The sequence below is a fragment of the Tamandua tetradactyla genome, chromosome 3, assembly GCF_023851605.1.
Source record: "Tamandua tetradactyla isolate mTamTet1 chromosome 3, mTamTet1.pri, whole genome shotgun sequence".
Classification (NCBI taxonomy): domain Eukaryota; kingdom Metazoa; phylum Chordata; class Mammalia; order Pilosa; family Myrmecophagidae; genus Tamandua; species Tamandua tetradactyla.
Window position 1 is genome coordinate 99,506,213 of NC_135329.1, and position 23,931 is coordinate 99,530,143.

The following is a 23,931-nucleotide window of genomic DNA, read 5'->3' on the forward strand; positions in this document are numbered from 1 at the left end:
AATATTTGATAATACCTAATGATAGCAAGAATAGGCAAAAAGACAATATGTTATACCTTTAATGTACATGATAACACTGAAGCAGGATAAAATAGGGCAACTATAAGTCCCTGGTTTCCTATTCAGCTGTGATAGAGTTATAAAATAACTGCAAGTCCTTTGTTTCTCATTTAGCCGCAAAGAAACTAATGCAAACTGCAAACTTCACCTGAAAACTTCCTGGGACAAAAAAACCCCAAACCGTAAAAGCTTGTAAAATTCTTGCCTCCAAACAAATTCTTATTTAATAGGAAGCATAGGTTCATAAAGATTGTTAACCACTTGCCCAAAGATGAATTTTAGGAATGTGATAACAAACCACGAATTCTACTAGCTATCTCCTCCTAGAACAAAAAAAGACCCCTACAATTCCAAGGTTACTATGAACCTGCTACCAACATAACTTTCCTATAAAGTTTCCACTCAGGGCATGTCCCTGCCTTGGGCACATCGATGTTAACCTAACGTGTACTCTCTCTCCTTCTCTTTAATAAACTTTACTACTTATTCCTATTGGCCCTCTGGTTCCTATATTCCTTTAGTTTCAAGACTAATAAACCTGGATCGGGATTTAGCTGGCACCATTGCCAGCAGGGCAGCAGTTATACTATCTCTGGAATTTCAAATTTACTTCCCCTTTAATTCAGCAATACTACCTCTATGAGTTTCTCTGACAAATATATTGTAAAAATATTCACTTAGGGTCAGGCCACGGTGGCTCAGCAGGCAGAGTTCTTGCCTGCCATGCCAGAGACCTGGGTTCAATTCCCAGTGCCTGCCCATGCCAAAACATATACATATATATTTGCTTAGTATATTTGCAGTATGTATATAATAGGGAAAAAGGTAAATAAATGATAATACATCATACAAGGAAATTCTATGTAGCTAATAATGCTATAAGAAAAAAAAAACAAAAGGGCCTATATAAAAAGATCTTCACGTTACAGTATTAAGTTGATATATAGTAGGGGCCATCCCTACTGTTGATGTTAAATATGTATGCACATTAAATATAATAAATATACACACACATATATATACATATTAGTAAATATTATTCTGAAATATTTTATTGTTTATGCCAGACTTTTGAAGACATATACCGAAATATTTCTGAAGATTTGTTTTTTTGACAGGTAAAGACTTTACATGGCTGCTTTACAACATGGGTACTGGGAGTCCTCTGCGGGAAAGCTCTTATTTTCATTATATATAATTTCTACATCAGCTCTGGCCATAAGAACTTTGTGATGATGGAAATGTTCTGTATCTATGTTGTCCAATGTCTTACATGGGTATTGAATATCTGAAATATTGTGAGTTCAGCAAAGGAAATTTTAACTTTATATTATTATAATTGAAATATAAATTTAAACAGCCTCACGGAGCCAGTGGCTCTCATATTGGACAGTGCAAAAGATTTATTTAAATATATATATATATTTATTATATATCATTAAATATATATAATCATAAGGTACTTTATTAAATTACAATACAGTTTTTCATTGATCTTAGCTAGTTTCCCTTCTCTCATGCTTTGTCAAAATATGTATTATGCATAATAGTATTTTTTTCTCTAGAAATTTTTTGTCTTTTATGATAAAGTTTTTAAATAAGCTCATTATTCCAAATCATCACCAATGCCCTAACAAAAATGGATTTAGAACATCTGGGTTCTGAAGGACATTTTTAGAGTATTGTAAAGGAAAAATAACTTATTTGAAGATAGAAGACAAATCTGAAGTAGGCTGGGATAGGTTTCATAATGTCAGACATTAGAGTTGTTAGAAGGCAGAATTTTCATTACAGTCTCTCCTAATTCATGGTAGTCAGCCTTTGACCACTGTTTAACTACATCAATGATTGGAGGTTGCAATAATGCTATTAATACAAGACAGTTATTACCGTAAAAACACATTTGAAGTTTTCAACACAAAGTGAGCTAAGCTATTTTCTTTTTCAGACAGAAGGGAAATGAGGTCGTTATTATTATAGCGTACCACTAAATGTGAGATATGAAATTATAACTACTTATATTAGTAAATTCATTAGGCTCCATTCTACTTTTAGTAATGGAGTATATAAACACATGTAAAAATATTAAGAAAAACAGAAGATAAAGAAAAGAACAGAAAATAAAAATCAAGAAATAATGACAAAAATCTTCTCCAATGAAGGAAAAAAAATTACACATTCAAGAGCCTACAGATTCCAAGTAGAATAAACTCCAAATAACGAACTCCAATCAGAATAAATAAGAGCCAGACATCGATACATCATAGTCACATTGACAAAAGTCAAAGACAAAGAGAAAATCTTGAAAAGAAAAAAAATGACTTCTTATATATGAGAGCTCATCAAACTAATGGCTTACTTTTTATAAAAATTCATGGTGGCCAGGAGAGAGTGGAATGACATCTTCAAAGGATTAAGAGAAAGAATGCCAACCAAGAATTCTATATACAATTAAAGTTTGCTTTAAAACAAAGGAGATATTAAGACTTTTCTGACACACAAAAACTGGGAAAACTTGATGCCATCAAACCTACCCTACAAGAAATATAAAAGAGAGTCATTCATGTTGAAATGAAAGAATGCTATGCAATAATTTGAATCCATCTAGTTACTTGAATGAAGAAAATTTTTTTAAAGGACGAGGAAAAGTGATGACATTTGTATTATGAAAGACATTATAAATATATTTTTGTTTGTAACATTTTTCATCACCTATGTGCAACTTTATAAAAAATGTATAAAAGTATATTGTTTTGAATATAACAGAGCAATGCAATCTATATGACAATAATAGCACAATGCAGGGGGAGGGAATGAAGATATATTGGAGCAGTTTATGCATGCTATTGAAATTAAGTACCTACTAACCTGAACTGGATTTGGCTTAAATTAAAATGCTAATTGCAATCCCAAAGATAATTACTGAATAAAAAACCAAAAAAATACATTGTAATAGAGACAACAGTGAGATTGAAAAGGTACAACAAAAAAATACGTATTTAATGAAAAGGGAGTCAGGAATTTTTTTCTTTTAAAAAGGACAAAGAGATATAAATCATACAAAAGACAAATGTCAAATGGCAGAAACAAATGCTAGCTTACAATAAATACCAATGATTTAAACATTCAAATCAAAAGGCAGATATTGAAGGAATGAATTAAATAGTATGATCTGATTATATGCTCTCTACAAAAGACAAACTTAAGATTTAAATACACAAATAGGATGAAAATACGAGGAAAACAAAAATATTCCATGTAAGCTATAATTAAAACATAGCTGGAATTGCTTTGCTAATATCAGACAGAATAGAATTAAAGCAAAAATTGTTCATAGATAGAAAGGAGATTTTATAATGATAAAAAGGAATATATATCAAGTGTAACATTTACACACCTAATAAAATAGCCCAAAATATATGAAACTAAGCTGATAGGATTAAGGAGTAAAAGAGGCAATTCAACAATAGATGAAGTCTTTAATACCCGTTATTCAGCACTGAATAGAACACTAGGCAGAGGATAAATAAGGAAATATAAGCTTGAATGGAAGTAGAAACCAAGAAGATGAACAAAACATCAAAAGTAGCAAAATACCCATTATTATCAGGTAAAAATGGAACATCCTCCAGAGTAGACTTTATATTAAGCCACAAATCAAGTCTCAATGAGTTTTAAATGATTGAGATCATATGAAATATGTTTTATGCCTATAATGGAATTAAATTATAAGTGAACAACCAGTGAAAATTTGGGAAATTCACAAATATGTGGAAATTCATTTTAAAAAACCCTACATAACCAATGGATCAAAATAAAAATAACAAAGCAAATTAGAAAACACTTTGGAAGAACAGAAATTAAAAGAAAATATAGCTTATGGAGTAGAAATGAAAGGACAAATAACATGGCTTATGGAATGCAGCTAAAGCAGGGCTTAGATAGAAATTAATTGTTGTAAATGTCTAAATCAAAAAGAAGTACTCAAATAAATAACTTACAATCTAAAGAAATTAGAGAAATGAAAAACTAAGCAGAAAGAAGTAAATAATAAAGATTAGTTTATAAATTAAATGCAATAGAAAATATAGAATTTTCTTTAAAATTTTGGTTTGCAGAAAAGAAAAATAAAACTGACAAAAGAAAAAACAAAACTGACAGACCTTTAGCTAAATTGATGAAGTAAAAAAGGGAAGACTCAATTACAAATTACGAAATGAAAAAAACAGATATACTACTGACCTTATAGAAATAAAAAATAATAATGTAGGAATGCTATGAAAACTGTATGCCAACAAATTAAATAACTGAGATGAAAAGGATAAATTCCTGTATGGATATGAGGTAGTTTATAAGCTTAACTTCAGCATTATTGTTGTATAACTTTATGGATATACGTGTATCACTTTGTGCATGATTCACAAATCATATTTATGATTTATTTTACATCATTTTATGAATGTATGTACTCTTAAAAATATGTAAATGCATGCTCTCTAAAAGTAGTAAAACAAAATGTCTGCTGCTAGTCTGTGTCTGCGTGAGTCATGTCCAGGCATGACCAGGCATGTCCTGAGCTACCTGCATTTCAAACAAAAGAAATCAGCTAAGGACCAGTGTTTACAGCCCGTTCCCATAGTAACTCCTGCCCTATTGTTCTGCTTACCACTGGCCCTGTCCATTAGCATGGTAACTCCCACCCGCTTGCTGGCCTATATAATCTGGAGTTATAGGATGCTGGGGGCTCAGACTTTGGACAGGAGTCCTCTGAGTCTGCCGTGGCAATAAAGGTTTGTCCTCTTCTCAGAGGCTCAGGTGCTTTCTTGCATGGTGTTCAGGGTTTTCCCTACTTCAGATACACCACATACCTAAACTGACTCAAGAAACAACAGGTAATTAGAATAGATCTATAACAAATAAAGGAATTGAGTTATTAATTTCAAAAAGTCCTTTAGAATAATCATGCAATCTTCAACATAATATTAGCAAACAGAATGCAGCAACATATAAAAAGGTGTGTATACCTTGACCAAGTGAGATTTATCAGTGAAATGGCAAGGTTTATTAACCTTTTAAAAGGTTTATAAACCTTTTAAAAGGTTTAAAACACCTTTTAAAAAAGCCATGCAATACACCATATTAACAGAATAAAGTTAAAAGTTACATGATCACCCCAAAAGATGCGGCAAAAAAACCTATGATAATATTCTAATATTCTTTATTGATTAAAACAAAAACTCAACAATAGGAACCAACTTGATAAAGGGTATAAACCAAATCCATAGTTAATATCATACTTAAGTAAGAATGGCTGGATATTTTTCCCCTAGGATCAGGTATAAGACAACGATCTCTGCTCTTGTCACTTCCATTCAACTCTGTACAGGAGGCTCTAGCCTGAGCCAATAGAAAAGTGAAAGAAATAAAAGGCATCCAGATTGGAAAAAGAAGAATTAAAACAATCTCTATTCTCAGAAGACATGATCTTGTAAATAGAAAAGTCCAAGGAACCCACTAAAACATAATCTCAAATAATAAATGAGATCAGCAATGTGGCAAGAGAAAGATCAATAGACATACATCAGCTCCATTTGTATACAATAGCAATGAACAATCTGAGGATGAAATCAAGAAAATCATCCACATACTAGCAGCAAAAAATAAATAAATAAAATGCCTAGTAGTAAATCTAACAAAAATGTACATGATTTGTGCACCAAAACCAGAAAACATTATTATGAGAAATTAAGCTCTAAATAAATTGGAAGACATCCCATGTGCATGTATTGGGACATCTTAATTTTGCTAAGAAAGCAATACCCTATAACTTAATGTTAAATTAATACGAACTGGTATCACCCAAAACAATCTTGAAAAAGAAGAACAACGAGGATGCACACTTCCTGATTTCAAACCTATTGTAAAGTTACAGTAATAAAGGCTGTGTGGCACTTGCATAAAGATAGACATACAGATCAACAGAACAGAAGTAAAAGTCTAAAAATAAATTCATATATCCTTTGTCTACTGGTTTTTGACAAGGGTTCCATAACCATCCAAAGGGGAAAGAATATTCTATCAACAAATGTTTAAGGGACAATGGGATATCCACATGCAAAAGAATTAATCTGGGCCCAACCCCCCACCATACACACACAAAAAAACTCAAAATGGACCATAGAATAAAAATGTAAAACTATAATAATCCTGGGCAAAAAACATATATACAAATCTTTGAGACCTTGGTTTAGTCAATGGTTTCTTATATAACACCAAAAAGCACATAAGGTTAAAGAAAAAAACATGGAATGGAAAAAGGAATAAAGTACTGATACATGCTACACAATGAGTGAACCTTGAAAAATATTAATGCTAAGTAGAAGAAGCAAGCCATAAAAATCCACATAATGAATAATTCCATTCGTATTACATATTAGAAAAGGAAATCCATAGAAAAACAAAGTAGTGGTGATCTGGATCTTGGGGTGTGGTGGGGAGCATAGGAAATGGGGAAAGACTGTACAGGGTTTCTTTTCAGGGAATTGAAAATGTTCTAAAATTAGATCATGGTAATGGTTGCACAACTCTGTGAACATACTAGAAATCACTAAACCGCATACTTTAAATGAGTGAATGTGTTGGTAGGTGAAATACATCTCAATAAATCTGTTATATATATATATATATATATATATATAGAGAGAGAGAGAGAGAGAGAGAGAGAGGCAAATAAATTACAAAAAAAAGGAAATTTAAGATAAAATAGCATGATGAAGTAAAAATGAATTAAACAACTTCCAATTATTTCCAAATTATCTTAAGTAACCTTTTAATTAAGCTCTGAGTTTTCTGTTAGTCAAAAACTAGAAAAAAAGAATGAATTACAGGCATCTTTTTTTTTTATTAATTAAAGAAAAAAAAGGAAATTAACCCAACATTTAGAAATCATTCCATTCTACATATGCAATCAGTAATTCTTAACATCATCACATAGATGCATGATCATCATTTCTTAGTACATTTGCATCGATTTAGGAAAAGAACTAGCAAAACAACAGAAAAAGATATAGAATGGTAATATAGAGAAAAAAATAAAAATAATAATAATAGTAAAAAAAAGAAAAGGAAAAAGAAAGAAAAAAAAAGACAAACAAACATACAGGCATCTTTTACTTATCATTTGTCAATCAAGACAAAAAGAAATTTTCCGAAACTAAAATCTAAGAGAAATTTTCCTTCAATATCTAGAAAACAATGAATAAATTTAGGCATGAAAAGCAAGTTTCTTCTTCTATTTATCCATATTTCTCAAAATCCTATAAATTAGCAATGTTTCAGAATTAATAAAGATCTATAGTGAAGAATCAAGTAATTGTTTTCTGTCCTTCAGTCTTTGCTGAGACTATTAGCCATATTCAATAATCAGAACAATTTTGTTCTTACTTACAATTTTATGGATAGGGAAAATCATTTTTGGAGGGAGGAAGGGGACATTTAAGCTATTTTTCTACTGTTGAATCTAACTTAATGTTAGTTCATGAAATCTCCTTTTACTCCTACATTTTCTTTGAGGCCACTTTGAATCAAATATTTACAGAAATGATGCTATGGGAAGAATAAAAATTAATATGATTAATTCATAAGATGGATTCCAATTGTCAACGTTATACTATTCTGTCACTGCTATAGGCATTGAGGACACAAACCTGGTTAAGGCTTGTCCCTTTCTCTTAAGAAATTCACAACTTAGTGAGAAGATTAATTAAATATATAAAAATGTATGGCATCCACTTAAAAGATAATAAAACTTTGACTTTGAAAAAGCTTGAATACTTCTGAGTTTCTAAAACAAAGAGCACTTTGTTAATAACATCAAATGTCTAACTACTGTCAAACTACAGTTTTAATTTAACATTTGAATCAAGGAATTTGACCTAAATATTGTTTGCAAAATATCCCCACTTATTTCCTAAATAGATCTTGATAGATATTTCTATCCAAGCATACCTTCAAATTTGATTTTCACCAAAGATTTCCCATTTCAGTATGATGCCATTAATGTTAAGATATCTAGAATTAGCAAATTTTCAGAGACAGTAGATTAGAGGTTGCCAGGGGATGGAGGGAAGGGGAAAGAGAGCCATTTGTACTTGGAGGGTATAGAGCATAAAATAAATTTAAAATTAAAGGAAAAATCTTGCTTAATCGTAGAATGTTGGAATAAATTCAATCACATTTCCATACTTGAAAATACATCAGTGAAGGTATTAATGTTTTCAGAGACTTCCAATGGGGAAGGTACACATCAAAAAGATTGATAACACCCAGTGTTGGTAAGTGCATGGGGAAAGGGGCCCTCCCGTCTAATCTGGGGAATGCATGGTTAGTAACACTTTAAAAAGGCAAATTAGCAGAATATATCAAAGTTTAAATTCTGCATACCCTTTAGCCCATCTATCTTACTTTTGGGAGCATCCTATCGTAAGATTTATCTGCGTAAAATGATATATGGCCAAATACATTTTTCACTTTAATGGCAATAGAGAAAAACTGATGATGATGAAAATGTTCCTTAATATGGACTAATTAAATAAGATGTTCATAAAATGGAGTGCCACGCAGCTATATGAAGAATGAGAGAGAGCAGTATTTACTGATATGTTAGGGAACAAAGTTAGTTGGAGAAAATATCTAAAGTATGAACCAATTTTTGTAAAAATGCATGGCAAAAGACCTGGGTACCCCTAGGAATGGTGTGGGGAATGAATGTAAGTAGGGAGGAATGAATGATCACTGTTTATTTTATACAGTTTTATGAATGGTTCTATTTATTCCAATGGATACTTTCATATTTTCACCTTTAGTATAGTAGTGCCTTACTAGAATTTTTCTCAATAAGCAAGGACATCCTCTGTAATTGTTTTTTTAAACAATGAGCTGTACAGAGAAAAAATTAATCTGCTTTTGTTTAAGAAAAAAGATGTTGAATCATGCAATCAAATAATCATAACTAAAACTGTTTTAAACCCCAGGGGATAGTGGGTGACATCTCTTTGTTCCATGTAAATTTCTTAATTCCATTTAAAGTCTTTTTTTCCAACCAGACAATGAAAAATGCCCCACTGTCCTGTTATAAGCAAAAAAAGATGTGCATATATATACATATATATATATATATATACACGTCAATGAAATTAATCTGTTGTCAAGTCTAATTGGAATACACAGAAACAGAACTGCCCATTTTAATGTCAAAATTTTAAATCTAGGAGACTTCTTGATTCCTCTATTCCTGACTGGTCCATGCTAATCAGTTAACAAAGTCAGGTTCAGTCCTTCTCCAAACCAATCCTGCATCCACCTACTTTTCACCTCTAGTACATTTTGTCTTATTAAAATTTTTCTCTATAAGTAAGGACATCCTCTGTAATTGTTTTTTTAAACAGTGAGTTTTATAGGATAGCTGGAAATTTACACCTTCTTCTATTGGTACCATTGCAGTAGCTTTCAAAAGTGGTCTCTCAGTTTCTACTTCATTTCTCTCAATGTATTGCTCAGGTTCTTCTACAATATGACAGAGTATTCTTTTAAAATATGACTCAGATACTGCACTCTCTTACATCAAAGTTTCCTTATTTCTCTCAAAACAAAATCTTGACCTACAAAGCACAATGTAATCTTTCCTCAATCCCACTGGTTTTATCTTGCATTCTTCTCCACATCACCCACTACTTATATAATTTATGCTAATGAACTAGATCTATGCAGTTTCTACCCTAAGTTCTTTGTAATTATTGTTCTTTTAGACTGCTAAGCTCTTCACCCTGACCTTGAAATGTTGCCTCCACAGTGGGCCTTCCCCGTACCCTGGGTTGATTTTCTGTAAATCTTTGATACTAGCTGACATTTTCTTGTATTTTTTTCCTGAATATTTATCTATTGTCTATCATAACCCACCAAAATTTAAGCTTGCCTCATTCACCATTATATCCCCAGAACCTGAGATATTATCTGTCACATAGTAGGATTCCATAAACAGTTGGCAAATGAATGAATGGACTAATAAGATATTATGAATCATTTCAACAAAGATGCAGAAACATTGTGAAGATGACGAGGTAGAAAATTCTCTGCAAGGTTTTAAGAGGAGGAAAAGCCCCAGCTGTAAAGTAGATTGTTACATACAAATTTATCATGGGAGAGAAAGGAAGAGAAGCAGACTGGTTATTCATAATCACAGATGTGACATGATGATGAAAATGTGCATGTGCATACATGTGTGACTCAGCCAAGGTTGATTCCCTCTGCTCACACAGGCAATATTTCCACAAGAAAAGACAGATGAAAAGGATGATAAAATAGGGGGTTAAAATTGAGATGTTGAAAAAATATGCTAAAATCAAATATGGTGACTTCAGCCAAGTTAAGGCAAGCAAAAACACTAAAACCACATCTTTTCTTTTTTTACATTCACTGTCTAATGCTTTCTTCCTGATTATCTCAAAAGAAAAACAAATTTGTGTAAAAGCTTTAAGAAATATATATATATATATATATATATATACATACATATATAAATATGCTCCTTACACATAAAGTTTTAAAGAATTGTTATTTACTTTTACATTTCTTTAAAAGGAATTTTGGATGGAATACTCAAATAAGAGTAGGAGACAAGAAATTTGAATTCTAGCCTTAATAGCACACTAGATATATATCTTTGAGTAAGACCTTTTATTTCTCTGAATCTCGGTTTCTCATTTTTTCAATTGAAGAGGCAGACAGGAAAAATACATTCCAGCTTCAAAATGTGCTGCCATTATCATTTGAAGTTTGACAAGATTTAAACTTCCTTGAATGCTCACACATATTTCAAAAGCAAACTAAAGTACTAATTTAATATATTTCCATTTTACTGTAAAAATATCAGTAACCTATAGCGTGCATGGATTTCAAAAGTTTTCACTAATGCATAGTTCTATATCAACAAAATGGTACAAAACAACAAGGCCACTCTGAAATGTCAAAAGAGCAACAACAATAAAAAAGATCTGAACATATCATCAACTTGAAAACCTTCAAAGATTTCTTGAAAATGCATTTTACTCAAATTCCAACATAAATTAACAAAAGAATCTGAGATATATATATAAATATCTATATAGTACCAATTGGTTGCCCACAACCAAAAGAGAGCAAAATATGGAATTATTCAGAAAGAAAATTAAAGGCAGAAATATCTATCAGATGTTCAAGGGCATGTAACTAGAGTTTTAAATTGTCAAAATGTACCCATCACCCCAAACATACAATTCATTCTGCTGATCTCTCAGAAAGCCAAATTCCAAAACAATTGTGCTTCATTGCAATAATAAATCTGGCTGCCTGTTAGTTCCAGTATTCTATCTCACACACACCAAGGCAATTTATAACTTCAGCTCAAAAGAGAACAAATGAAAATCTGGAAAGAAGTAAATACTGGAATTGCAATCATTTCACTGCACATGTCTAAAGGGATATATCAGACAAAATTGAATTTAGAAAGTTCACATGGTTAAGCAAGTGATATCTAATATGAAAAATGATATTTATGTCAAGATTTCATTCTTGTCTAAGAGGGCCTTTTATATATATCATTTAGGTAGTTTTGATTTCAGTCAATGAATCACTCAAGAATATGCATGATGATTAAATATAGTTGGAGATGTGGTTTCATTAGTAACAACACTATTAAGAATAAAATGATTATACCAGGGAATACATTTCCTAGCAATATCTGGTTCTTAGGTCATTCACAGAGGTAATTTAGGGTGAAACATATTATGGGGTGGTCTAGTTTAGCTCCTTTCTCATCAAAAGGGAATGTATGGAACATAGGGTAATCATGTCATATCTGTAAGCACATGGAAACAAAAATACTATCTCTTCTTATACACTAAGTTAAATTTATGTCTAAGTAGACTTCCAGGGTAAAGAACAGAACTTTTTCAAGTTTTCTATTTTTATGACTAGCACTTTTAAAACTATCCTGAAATACATTTCCATAATCACACATCTTACAGAATCTTTTTAACAAACTGAATATTTATGGCTTGGGAAAGGTAGATTGTTTTTTTTTCCTAAATGAATAACTATAAAATAAATATTCCAATTTTTACTGGAAAACCTATTAGGGCATTTTTATTTGCCTGAATTTGCATAGAAGGTAATAAAGTTAGATCCTTCTTTTATAACTGAGAGTTGAAAAGTATTTAAATGATCCATATAAATAGAATACACATTTTCAAAATGAATAATGTGAATGTATAAAGCACCTAATATTTTTAGAGGTAAGGTGGATAATGAAAATGAGATGTATGACCATATTCAATAATAAGGAGTGGTGAAGGGGATAGATATGCCAAAGACAATTAAATTCAGTAATTCTTAAGTATGGTACTTAAGATTGAAAAAATTATGATGGTTGAATTCCCCAGTGGTCATTAGTTTTTCCCCCTCTAATTTAAAGAGGAACTGCTGCTTCCTGGTAAAAAAAAGTTGACAGTAGCCAAACAAGTGACATTAACTTATGTGAACAAAGAACGTCTCAGTTAGAGGTTTCCCCAAGGTGATTACAAGAACACTGAGGTCAGGTTTTAGCTTTTTCTCTGCAACATCTATAAGAGATGAAGCCAAGAGAAAATAATTCTTCATGCATTCTGGTCTTTACAGGCTAGCCTTAAAAAGAAAATTGTCTCAGGATAACAAATCTAGAAGCCACAACTTAAGATGTCCTAGTTAAGGTTTCAATCTCACCTTCAAAATATTACCTTCAGATCATCCTATGATCTCCATGGTATCTCTGTCTGGAAGAGTGGTTCTCAACCTTGGCAGTCTTGACATTTTTAGCCAGATAAATTATCATTATGGTGGGCTCTCCTGTGCATTGTAGGATATTGAACAGTATTCCTGATCTCTACCCATTAGATTTCAGCACCCACCATCACTCATGCCAATGCCTCCAGCCTTGACAATGAAAAAGTTCTCCAGATATTGCCAAATGTCCTCTGGAGAGTAAAATCATTCCCCGTTGAAAACCACTGGTTAAAAGAAAGAAAGTGTACAGACACATGCAAAGGAAAATTTATAAGTGTATGGTTTCTGTGACTCAACTGGTTATTCAGTATTAGTTACACTACTGAATTCAATCAGTAGGGGTGCCAACCAGTACAAATACAAATCTTAAACAATGACAAATTTTCCAACTTTAAAGTCAGCATTAGAGGCCACAAGGCCAATCAGAATTTTCTGATAATTCTTCTTCAATTCAAATGTAAAGAGGTGAAATTTTGGGTGCGTTCATCCAACAATTCTTTGCTCATGCCCTTATATTTTTCCCCACATGGGACACATATTTCCACAAGCATGAAACAGAAAATATGTTCCTTGAGTTTTGGGTGGTCCAAAGAATTGCATCTTTGCCCCTTTCCCGAATGGCACAACAAATAAAGTCAACAAACAAAACAAAGCAAAAATAATATGAAAGCATGCAAGCCACTGGTTCTATCTCTACACATAATAAATCAATACACACTCCCCAGTTTCAGTCAAACCTACTATTTTGTAGTGACCTAGAAATAGGCAGTTGGACCAAAAGACATGCAGCCAACATTTTCCTTGGTGTCGTTCGGCTGCTTTTTGTAAATTACATTTCACTGTTTTAGACTATGTTTATAGTATGTTATGTAAAAGGATACAGTTTCCCAAAATCAAAGAGATTTAAGAGCCTCGTTTTTATTTTGAAGCTTTAACCATCTTTGGACACATAGCCAGGCCTGATGTTTCCAACTGTTTTCTAGATTCAAAGAGCAATTCGATAGAACAATTTAAGACTGCTGGTGTTTTCTGCCAAGACTACTGGTGATATTCACATTATTGACAGGAGAAAGAATACAGCTAATACTTATGAAAACAATTTCCTCATTGTATCACTTGAATAACCTTTTATTTGAAATAGTCCTGGCTTTGAGAGATAATATTTCCAAACACTTTGAAATGATTAAGTGGGCTAAATCACTTCTTTCACATAACTCTTCTTCAAAAAGTTATATGCCCTTTAATTTCCTCCTTCATTAGAAATCCACATATCTTCAGTCCAAAAGAATGTCTTTTTTTTGGCCAATTATTTAGACAAATTATTTTCTTTTGTTTTATTTTTGTCAGCTATGTCCAATATTACTTCTAGTCACAGAGTCAGCAATTCATAATTGCATACCTAAATGTGTCCAGTAATTATATTTAAAATGTATTTAGACCTGGAAATGATAATGTGATTTTAAATTACTTTTAATTTGCTAACCCTAACTTAAATCATGGATTATAGTTAATGGCACAATTACAAAAATGTGCTATAATCAATTGTTACAAATGTTCCACACCTATGCAAAGTGTTAATAATAAGGTGGTATATGGAAATCCTATCTTTTATGCATGATTGTTCTGTAACCCACAACTTTTCTAATAAAGAAAAAAAAAGAAATCTTTTATGAACATAATATTTAAATAACAGGTCATTCTGTTATCACATTTTTATCAATGCTATGTTTATGAATTCTCAGTTAACATGGCACATTTCTATTGCAAATTTGTGCATAGTGATCCAACTTCATTTTTATGATCATAATTGAAATGCTGATAATTGTTCAATGAACATACTACAGGGCGGTTAAAATTCCTATGTGTTAAGAGATTTTTCTGGGGGAGAGAGTAAATCTAGACTTGAGCCTTATGTAACTTATAAAAACACAACTGCATATAATAAATGTTAGTTTGGAATTGAGAGAAAATTATTGAGTGCCTCTGAAATTGTCAGGAAGCGGTGATTTATACTTTTGTTCGCAGTTCTTGGGTTAAATTGGGTGCAAATATATTCCACCCTCCACTCCTTTATCCCTTCCTGAATTCTGAACCTTCTATGACCTCTAAATTTCTTACTAAGCTGTGTGATGAGAAATGTGTCTTTAGAGTGCTTATAAATCTTAGAAGAGCAGCAAATTGGAATATTTGCTAAATCTGACTCATAGTAATTAAGAATCATGGTCAACATAGGGGAGAATAGAAATAGACCTCAGTGGCTCTTAACTCCCCATCAGAAAATTTTAGTTTTTGGTAAAGGGAACAGGACATTTTAAAATGCATTTATTTTTGCTGCCCAAGTTTATTTTGTCAAAAATCAATCTACAGTTACTTTAATCAGCTGTTCATTAGCATACCTTCCCAACTCTACCAATTCCTGCTTTCTGACCCCAGTTACCCTCCTATCAAGGGCTTCTCTTCCATTGATTTCAGCATCTCTTAGTGATTCCCAGCCTTTTCTCTTGTATCTCAGTAGAACATCCCATTAACAGATAACTACTGGTCGATACTGTTTATTAAACTTGTTCATGGGGGTTAGTATTTTCTCCCCAAAGGAAATTCATATTCTTAGAAATTAAGTAATATGCCTTACATTTCCTCAGCATGCCCAATTTGCTATAAAGGGCTACATCCACATAGCTGTTTCTTAAATAGCTGTGATTTAACTCAGCTTAAAAATGTCATTATTTTCTCTTAATGGCCAAAGTACATCAGCTGGTTGTTAGAGTTTAGCCTAATGGATCTATGCATATATACCCATTTCTTGATTTCAATGACAATTTTATTCATAACTTAAAAAAAAAAAAAAACACTAAACAACAAAAGGTTCCCAATCCATCTCTTTCACAGGGCCACCCTATAATAAACATGAAGTTAAAATATCTATTTCAAAGTATAATTAAGAGTAAGTAAAAAATTTAGCTAATTATTTGGCTCATTGTTTTAATTTATGTGGTAGCCATTCTAAGGCATTGTATTATGTTTCATCAGCTTCAGGCAATATATTGGACCTTTGATTACATAAAAAATGAGTAAATAACTGTGCGCTATTTGGCTTAAACAAGAGGAATTTATTGGTTCATGGTTTCAGAGGCTAGAAGGCCTGCTTCCTCTCAGGGTCAGTATCTTCTGGCTGGGTGGATTTCCTTGGCTTTTGTGCGCGTGGAAATGCATATGACAGTGTCTCAGTATCTTCTCCTTTCTCTTACAGGTTCCACTGATGTCTTGGGTTTTTTTGGCTCCTTCTGTGTCTTCTTTCTCCATCTGACTCTCACTCTGTTTATAAAGGACTCCAGTATTCTGGATTAAAGCCCCACCTGATTCAATTAGGCCAGATCTTATTTGAAGTAACATCTTGAAGAGAGTTTACTTACGAGTCCACACCCAAAAGAATGTGGACTGAGACCAAGAACATGTCCAAAGTGGGGTCCACAATTCAACCCACCACTTTTTGTAATAGCAGTACAAATGTTCATACATTTAAACATTGCCGGGCTAATCATCTGATTCTGAGAAGAAAAATGGTAATGAAAGAATCCTAAATCACTAAAAGTAAATTACATCAATAGCAGAAGGCAAGTTTTAGAAAGCCTGCCTTCTACCTGATCCAGAAAACAACAGAACTAGAAATCAGAAAAATTGAAATGTTAAGAGGAAAAAAAATATTAATGATAACTTGGGCTAGGCTAAGCTTTCTTTTTTTTTTTTTATCTTGGCATTTTTATAATCAATCATATGCAGATAATATCAGAAGAAAAATTCATTCTAAGACAGTATTATTCCTGGAAACATCTACTCACTGATTATAAAGGGGAAATGAGAAAATGAAGCAGATGGCTCACACAGGTGTTTTATATCAATAGATCTACTGATCCAGCCTTAACTTTTCATCTGAAATGCTTTGCAATGCTGGAGCTGAGGAATAGCAAGTTATATAAACCTAGAGAGCATTCCAAACAATATTGAAGTGCACAAAGTAATTAATTATTCATTACTTACAAAAGTTGTGTTTTCCAGCAATAATGTGGTTGCATTTGTTTCTATATTCAGCTTAACGACATGTCCATTCTCGCTTTTATACACCACATCTGTATCTGCAACAACAAAGACATTAAAATTTGACGAATACATTGACTACTTAATATAATAACTATACACAGGAAAAAAATGTGCATAACAAACAGACACGTTCGAACAATCATTGTTAGCCTTTAATAACCTAAGCAGATTTTAGAGCTTTGCTCCCATTAATCTTCTTGAATGATCCAGAAGGCAGGATAACACATGGTCTATTGTTCAATGGAAACAGGGTTAGCGGGAGGGCCACTCAGATTCCCGAGTTAACAAACGAAAATAAATTAAAATATGAGCAGTCCGTTTCCTATTCTGAGGTGACAAAGAAGGAACAAAGAGAAGTGCCTCCGGTTTCCAAAGTAAGCAATCACTGATGAGTGATCTAGTGTTTTATCTCATAACGAGGGCTGCCAGGTAACCTTCATTCTGAACAATTCTAAGGCTTCTCAAATTGAACCACCCTCACCCAGACTTATCTACATATCCAGTCCTTTTCCCCCAACTCAGACCCTGTTCAACCACATCTCAATTGAGCAGAAAATTTTGTTTCTGATATTTTATGTGGCTTGTATGATACCAGATCAAAATCACTGAGGCTGTTAGTCTATTATTGCATCCACTTTGTCAACGCTAAGCAAATGGTACCTCCAGTGTTAATGACTGCAATGCATCCGGAAAACTGTTGATTTTCTTTATTTTGGAGTTAAATCCAGTCACATACATCAGGAAATTAAATCATCTTAAAAATCTCTGACTGAAAATATCAACTTGAGGGAAAATTGTCAGAGAGGACACATGGAATTGATAGCCAGAATTGGGGGTGTTAGAATTTTTGCTGCCATGCGGGAGACCCAGGTTTGTTGATTCCCAGCTCATACACTTCCCAAAAAACAAACAAAAACTGAACAGATGGTGCTGCAATAAAAAGATTGCCAGAATTATGTAAAGAGGAAGATGGTTAATTACAATCAGTTTTGAAGTTTTCCTTTTTTTTATAATAACCTCCTTCCACTTTAAAACAATCATAATCTCCTCCATGACATTACATTTCCCTAATCCTCTACCTATGCTTGAAGAAAGGCGATATTCAAAGGAGTGGGTCCACTATTTACAGATGATGAATTTATACAACTTATAATCTCTCAGGGCCTGAATGTCTTCATCTGGATACTGAAATAAAAAATGCTGCATGGTGGAGAGACCAACTGCAATAATATATGTGGAAATGTCTACAAATGACATTAGTAACAGCATGATTTTCTAACCTCTTTCTTAATTATACCATATTATAAACAGTATCACCTGTGTGTTATATGAGGGGAAACAATTAATCAACACTAGTAAAAGTGCGGTCTGTCTTTCCTTGGCACTTCATTCAGAAGACTTGAGAATCCAATAACACCCTCCTATTAGAGTGAAGGATGGCTGGTAGGCTGGAACACAGAGGGGCAATACTTCTTCTTGATCTTACTTGGGAACAATGACAGGTTGAAACTGTGACCTGAGGGGTGGGGAAAGACAAATGGCATTTGTGGTACATTCCAGTGTCAACTTGGCTGGGTGAAGGTGCTTAGTTCTATTGCTGGGAACATGAGCCAATGGCATGTGAACCTCATCTGTTGTTGATTATATCTGCAGTCAGCTAGGAGGCATGCCTTCTGCAATGAATGATGTTTGATTTAATTGGCTGGTGCCTAAATGAGAGACTCAACGTAGCACAGCCCAAACAGCTCGACATACCTCATCTCAGCACTCGGAGCTCAGCCCCGGCCTTTGGAGATATAGAAAGGAATCACCCTGGGGAAAGTTGTTAGAACCCAGAGGCCTGGAGAGAAGGCCAGCAGAGATTGTTCTGTGCCTTCCCACATAGGAAAGAACCTCAGATGAAAGTTAGCTGCCTTTCCTCTGAAGAACTGATGAAATAAATCCCCTTTTATTAAAAGCCAATCCGTCTCTGGTGTGTTACATTCCAGCAGCTAGCAAACTAGAACAGCATTTTAAGAAATTATGGAAAGAAAAAAAGAAAGAATTTCCAAGTTACTATTTGAGGTTAAATGTATGGAGTGAAAAACAGGCCAATGTGACAAGTAAAATAATATCTTATATCACCTATATCACCTTCTGAGCTTTTGTAATTGGCTCCAAATATATTAGGTTCTTCTTTTCATTAACTTTACCTGTAGCGCTTTCTGTTGATGCAAAGCAAATGACAGGTTAATGTAAGTAGTGCATATTTATTTTGATTTATATACTTTTCCTTTCTTCACTGTCCTTTTCATGCCATGTTTAGGACCACAGCTCATTAGCAATACCTGTCACCTTTGCTGCTCATTTGGTCTTGCCAGCTGATTCTGGTCTCCTGTTTTCCTGCTCTCAATTCATGCTTGTTGTATATAATAGTTCAATCCCAAACTGGGATACTAATCCCCATTCTCTCTCTATTATTTTTCTTGCTATTCTCAATTCAGGACCTCTCCTTGATTTTTGATGAACATTATCATCATACAGGAAGAGTGAGCTATCATGCCTTAATAAATCACCCTTATAATATTTTCTCAATAAAGTAAGAGGGAACAGATTTCCCTCCTTCCATGACACCCTGAGGATAAACACAGCAAAAGCCACTTCATGACTGGTCCTTTCCCTAGGGGACAAGCACACACTGCAGAATCCCAAACAAGGATGGAATGTGTAGGCACGGACAGAAAGAGCACAGACAGCAGCTTTATTATGGACAGTGATGATTCTTCAGTGGGAGAACGAGTAGCACATGGCCCCATAATCTCTCCTTTAAGTAAGACAAAACTCTGAGAGTGACGGGTTCTGATAAAAGGCAGAGAAAGCACAACTAGTTTTTATTTCCCTTACAAACAAAGTAGAAAAAGTCAATCTTGGTTTAGAAGATAAAGGCTATATTTAACAGTGATTTGTAAAGACAATTTTGGTGAATAATTATTTGAACTTGGGGAAAATCTACAAAGATGTGAGATTTGTAAAAACTTTTAGATCTGTACTCCTAAAGCTTTCCCTATTAGATTCAGAATTTCATCTGCAGGAGAAACATTTTTTTTTTCATTTTACATGTAATATTCTAGCCTAATATTTAATAAAATGTTTGCATGAATTAATTATTTTAAAAGCATCTAATTTCTGTGTTACTTTTATGGCCTCATCAATACTCTTTATTATTTTTTATCATTATTCTTTAAAATCTGGTCTCCTGGTTTTTATTTTTAAGCTAATTTACTATTTGATTTATAATCACTAGTGGAATCTTCAAGTTTTGAAACTCCTTCTTTTAGAATAATAAATGACTCTCTGGAACTACAGTTTAGACCTTTCTATTTTGTAGTTTGTTTAATGTTAGTTAATGGAATATGAGTGAATCAATCAATGAGTAAAGTACATGAACAGAAAAAAGCTGAAGGTAGGTATACTAGAAACATTTTTAAAACACAGCATTATGCATGTCTATATAGGACTTTGATTAAATAATCTTTTAGCCTTTTCAGCTCATTAAAATTAGGAGTCAATTATCATGAGCACATATTCAGTTCAATCAATTCTTAAATGAAAATTGTGGTAGGCTAGAAATCACTTACTCCCTACGTACGCTGAGACCTAAGCATGTATCTTCTGCTTTTTGTACCCCTAAATGATTATTGCTGTCATTTCTACTGAATACTCCCCCACCCCCATCATTTGGCTAGCAAAAGGAAAAATATGAGCGCATAGTCTATATCTCTTGGGTAAATGCAACCTTATATTTTATACCTCTTCCACACAAAGCAGACTACAAAGCATGCCACCTTACAGTTTGGTTCTCAACATGCTCTTGGCAGAGGCCACCTCTATATCCACTGTAGCTATGAGTAAGAAGTAAACTGGCCTGCATCAACATATTTTACTTTTTATCCTAGAAAGTTCTTGTCCATGAAGATAAGGCTAAATTAGTACAAAATCTTCACTGCCTTTCTTTTCTGCCATGGGGAATTGCAGAAAATTAATTTATCTGAAGGAGGCAAATTGCTCAATCATCAAACAGCTATTTACTTGACAAGATTCACTCCTAGGTGCTTGCTTCTCTGTGTCCACCAATCCTCAAGTATCATAAAATGTGCCCAACCCAACGAGATCCTCACATTGAAACACCTGTCTTAATTAATCAAGCCCAGACTCCAAAGGATATAAAAGTAATATATATTCACCACCGATATCCCTCCCACTGTATCTAAACACTTAAAAAATCAGTCACAGTTTTGTCTTCCTTGACTCTGGTGCATAATAAACTCAGCTTTGCTGAACGGGTTATTCTGGGCATCTCCCAGGAAGTTGACAGTTGTTCTAGTCTGCCAAAGCTGCCAGAATGCAACTCACCAGAGATGGATTGGCTTTTAATAAAAGGGGACTTATTTAGTTAAAAATATGTAGTTCTTCTGATGAAAGGCAGCTAACTTTCATCTGAGGTTCTCTCTTACATGGGAAGGCACAGGACAATCCATGTTGGCCTTCTCTCCCGGCTTCTGGGTTCCAACATCTTTCCCATGAGTGATTCCTTTCTGCATCTCCAAAGGTCTGGGCTGAGCTCCAAGTGCTGAGATGAGTATGCTGAGCTACTTGGGCTGTGCTGCATTGAGCTCTCTCTTTTAAGCTTCCCATGAATTAAAAGCATCACTCATTGAGGAAGGCACTACTCCCCTTAGAGACTGCAGATGTAATCAGCCATAGTGAGTTTCACAAGCTAATGATTCAAATCCACAGCAACAGAACTAGGCACCATCACCTGGCCAAGCTGACACCTGAACCTAACTACCACAACAATTGACAAAATACACTTTCAATGTATATCAATATAAACTCACCCAATTGATTTTTGGCACAGTTATTGATAAGTGTGCATTTGCTTTTGACATAATTTTCTTTAATTGTTCAAAATTAAATGTGTGCATGCCTGCCATGCCAGAGATCCAGGTTCGATTCTCAGAGCCTGCCCATGCCAAAAAAAAAAAAAAAAAAAAAAAAAAATTAAATTAAATGTGTGCATATGTGTGTATTTGGAATGGCTTATAAATTACTGTTAAACTGTATTTTAGAGTTTTCAAGAAATGGAAAAAATATAGGCAAATTAGCTCTTTGAGATATTTTAATCAAAACATGATGTTCATTTTAGAAAACTACTTTTGATATATCTAAAGTAAAAGTTCTGTGGCATCTCATTTTTTATTATATATTCAAAGAATAGACTGAGAAAATTAAAAGCAAAAAAGTTAAATAAAACACCTGCCATGTCAGAGACCCAAGTTCAATCCCAGTGCCTACCCATGCAAAAAAACAAAACAAACAAACAAAAAAACAGTTAAGTGAAATCATTAGCAGAGAAAATGCTCAAATAAATAAATAAATTTTGGAAGACTTTGTAAATTAACAGAGTTAAGGTATTATCTATTAATTCAACCTATGGTCAATCTATGATATTGAGGTATTGAGAATTGAAAAGCAGCAAGGCCATCTTAAAATACAGATTAAAATACAGATCACAGCAACTATGCAAAATTTCCCTCACTCCTTAAAGAGTCTCACTCCTATATATTTACCTGAGAAAATTTAGGACATCAGAAATGGCTTAGTCCTTTTTCTCTTACTTCAATTTTTTTTTTCATATACACTCTTCTTTTTCCTCAGACTTCTGAAAAAAGATGACCTTTCTCCTTTACAAAGAAAAGCTCTATTTTGTAACAAACTCAACATCCCCTGAGCTCTTACATATCTTAGATTTCTGCTTCCTCTACACCAGCTCCTTGTACTTTTTATGGTGTATACAGTTCTTCTCTATATTCAAAAATAATAATAAGCACTTTCATCAGTTATTCTGGTGAATCTGGCTGTCTCTTGATCCTTCCCTTTCATAATAAGCCCCAATAAACCTTTTGGATAGGGGCTCTACCTTATTCTGTGTTGGCCAGACATGATATTCTCCATATCTCCTTGCAATGCACCTGCAGTCCCCATTCTCCTAAAAGCTCAACCTTCCTATATCGCCACTTACCTGCAATAAACAATTCCCTTGTCTCTCCCCCTATGTTTAATATCCACCTCACTCGACTGCAGTGTGCAAAAAAGACAGTGAGCAAGATCTTTTTAAATACTCTTCTCTTATTTTGATCCACTGCATTGCCTTGGTATTTTCTTCTTAAATTTCTTCAAAATTTTCTTTATGTTCTGTCTTCCCAATTGCTATCTAAATCAAGGTATCCTGCAGAGCTCAGTCCGGGGCTTTAATTTTTATTATTTTTTAAATTATTTTTAAATTTAGCAGCCTCTCCTTGAGTGATTATTTCTACTCAGACTTCTATTGATTAATTCTTCAAGTTTCAACTCAAGTCCTGACTTCTCCCATATACCAGTTTCATATTTCCAATTCTATGCTAGACCACATAAATAAATATCTTTTAGATACATATAACTTAGTATACTAAAATTAAACTCTTTTATCATTTGGCTACACCCTCACTCCCAGTTCCACATATAAACACATCCTTATGTTCATTACCTCTTCTCTAGCTCTTCATCTTCTATATTTATCTTGTTTTTTATATCCTCTTACCTGGAAAACTGTCTTAGCTTTGTAAATGTTCTCTAGGCTTGTAGTTCATTCCCATTACACATCCAACCTATTCTACACACCACTTCATATGGTCTGATATGCTCCAAAAAAAAAAAAACATAACTCACTAATAATAAAATATAAAATTCAAAACTGGAACTCAGGTTCTTTACTACTTGGCTCTAATACATAGCCCATATTTACCATTTGCTGATACCTGACAGAATAGCCTAGATCATCAGTTTTATACAATAGTCCAAGCATTTTATTCACTCTTATTTAGATTTCCTTACGCTATT

The 23,931-nt window shown here is 33.4% G+C and overlaps 1 protein-coding gene across 1 annotated transcript in view; it reads right to left on the reverse strand.

Moving 5' to 3' along the window:
* The window catches only part of DPP10 (dipeptidyl peptidase like 10), a 696,759-nt gene that overhangs the window by 383,201 nt on the left and 289,627 nt on the right, over nt 1-23,931 (reverse strand). The window contains exon 4 of the mRNA XM_077151923.1: nt 16,954-17,048. Within this exon, the coding sequence (XP_077008038.1) occupies nt 16,954-17,048 (95 nt within the window). The remainder of the gene's footprint in view (nt 1-16,953; nt 17,049-23,931) is intronic.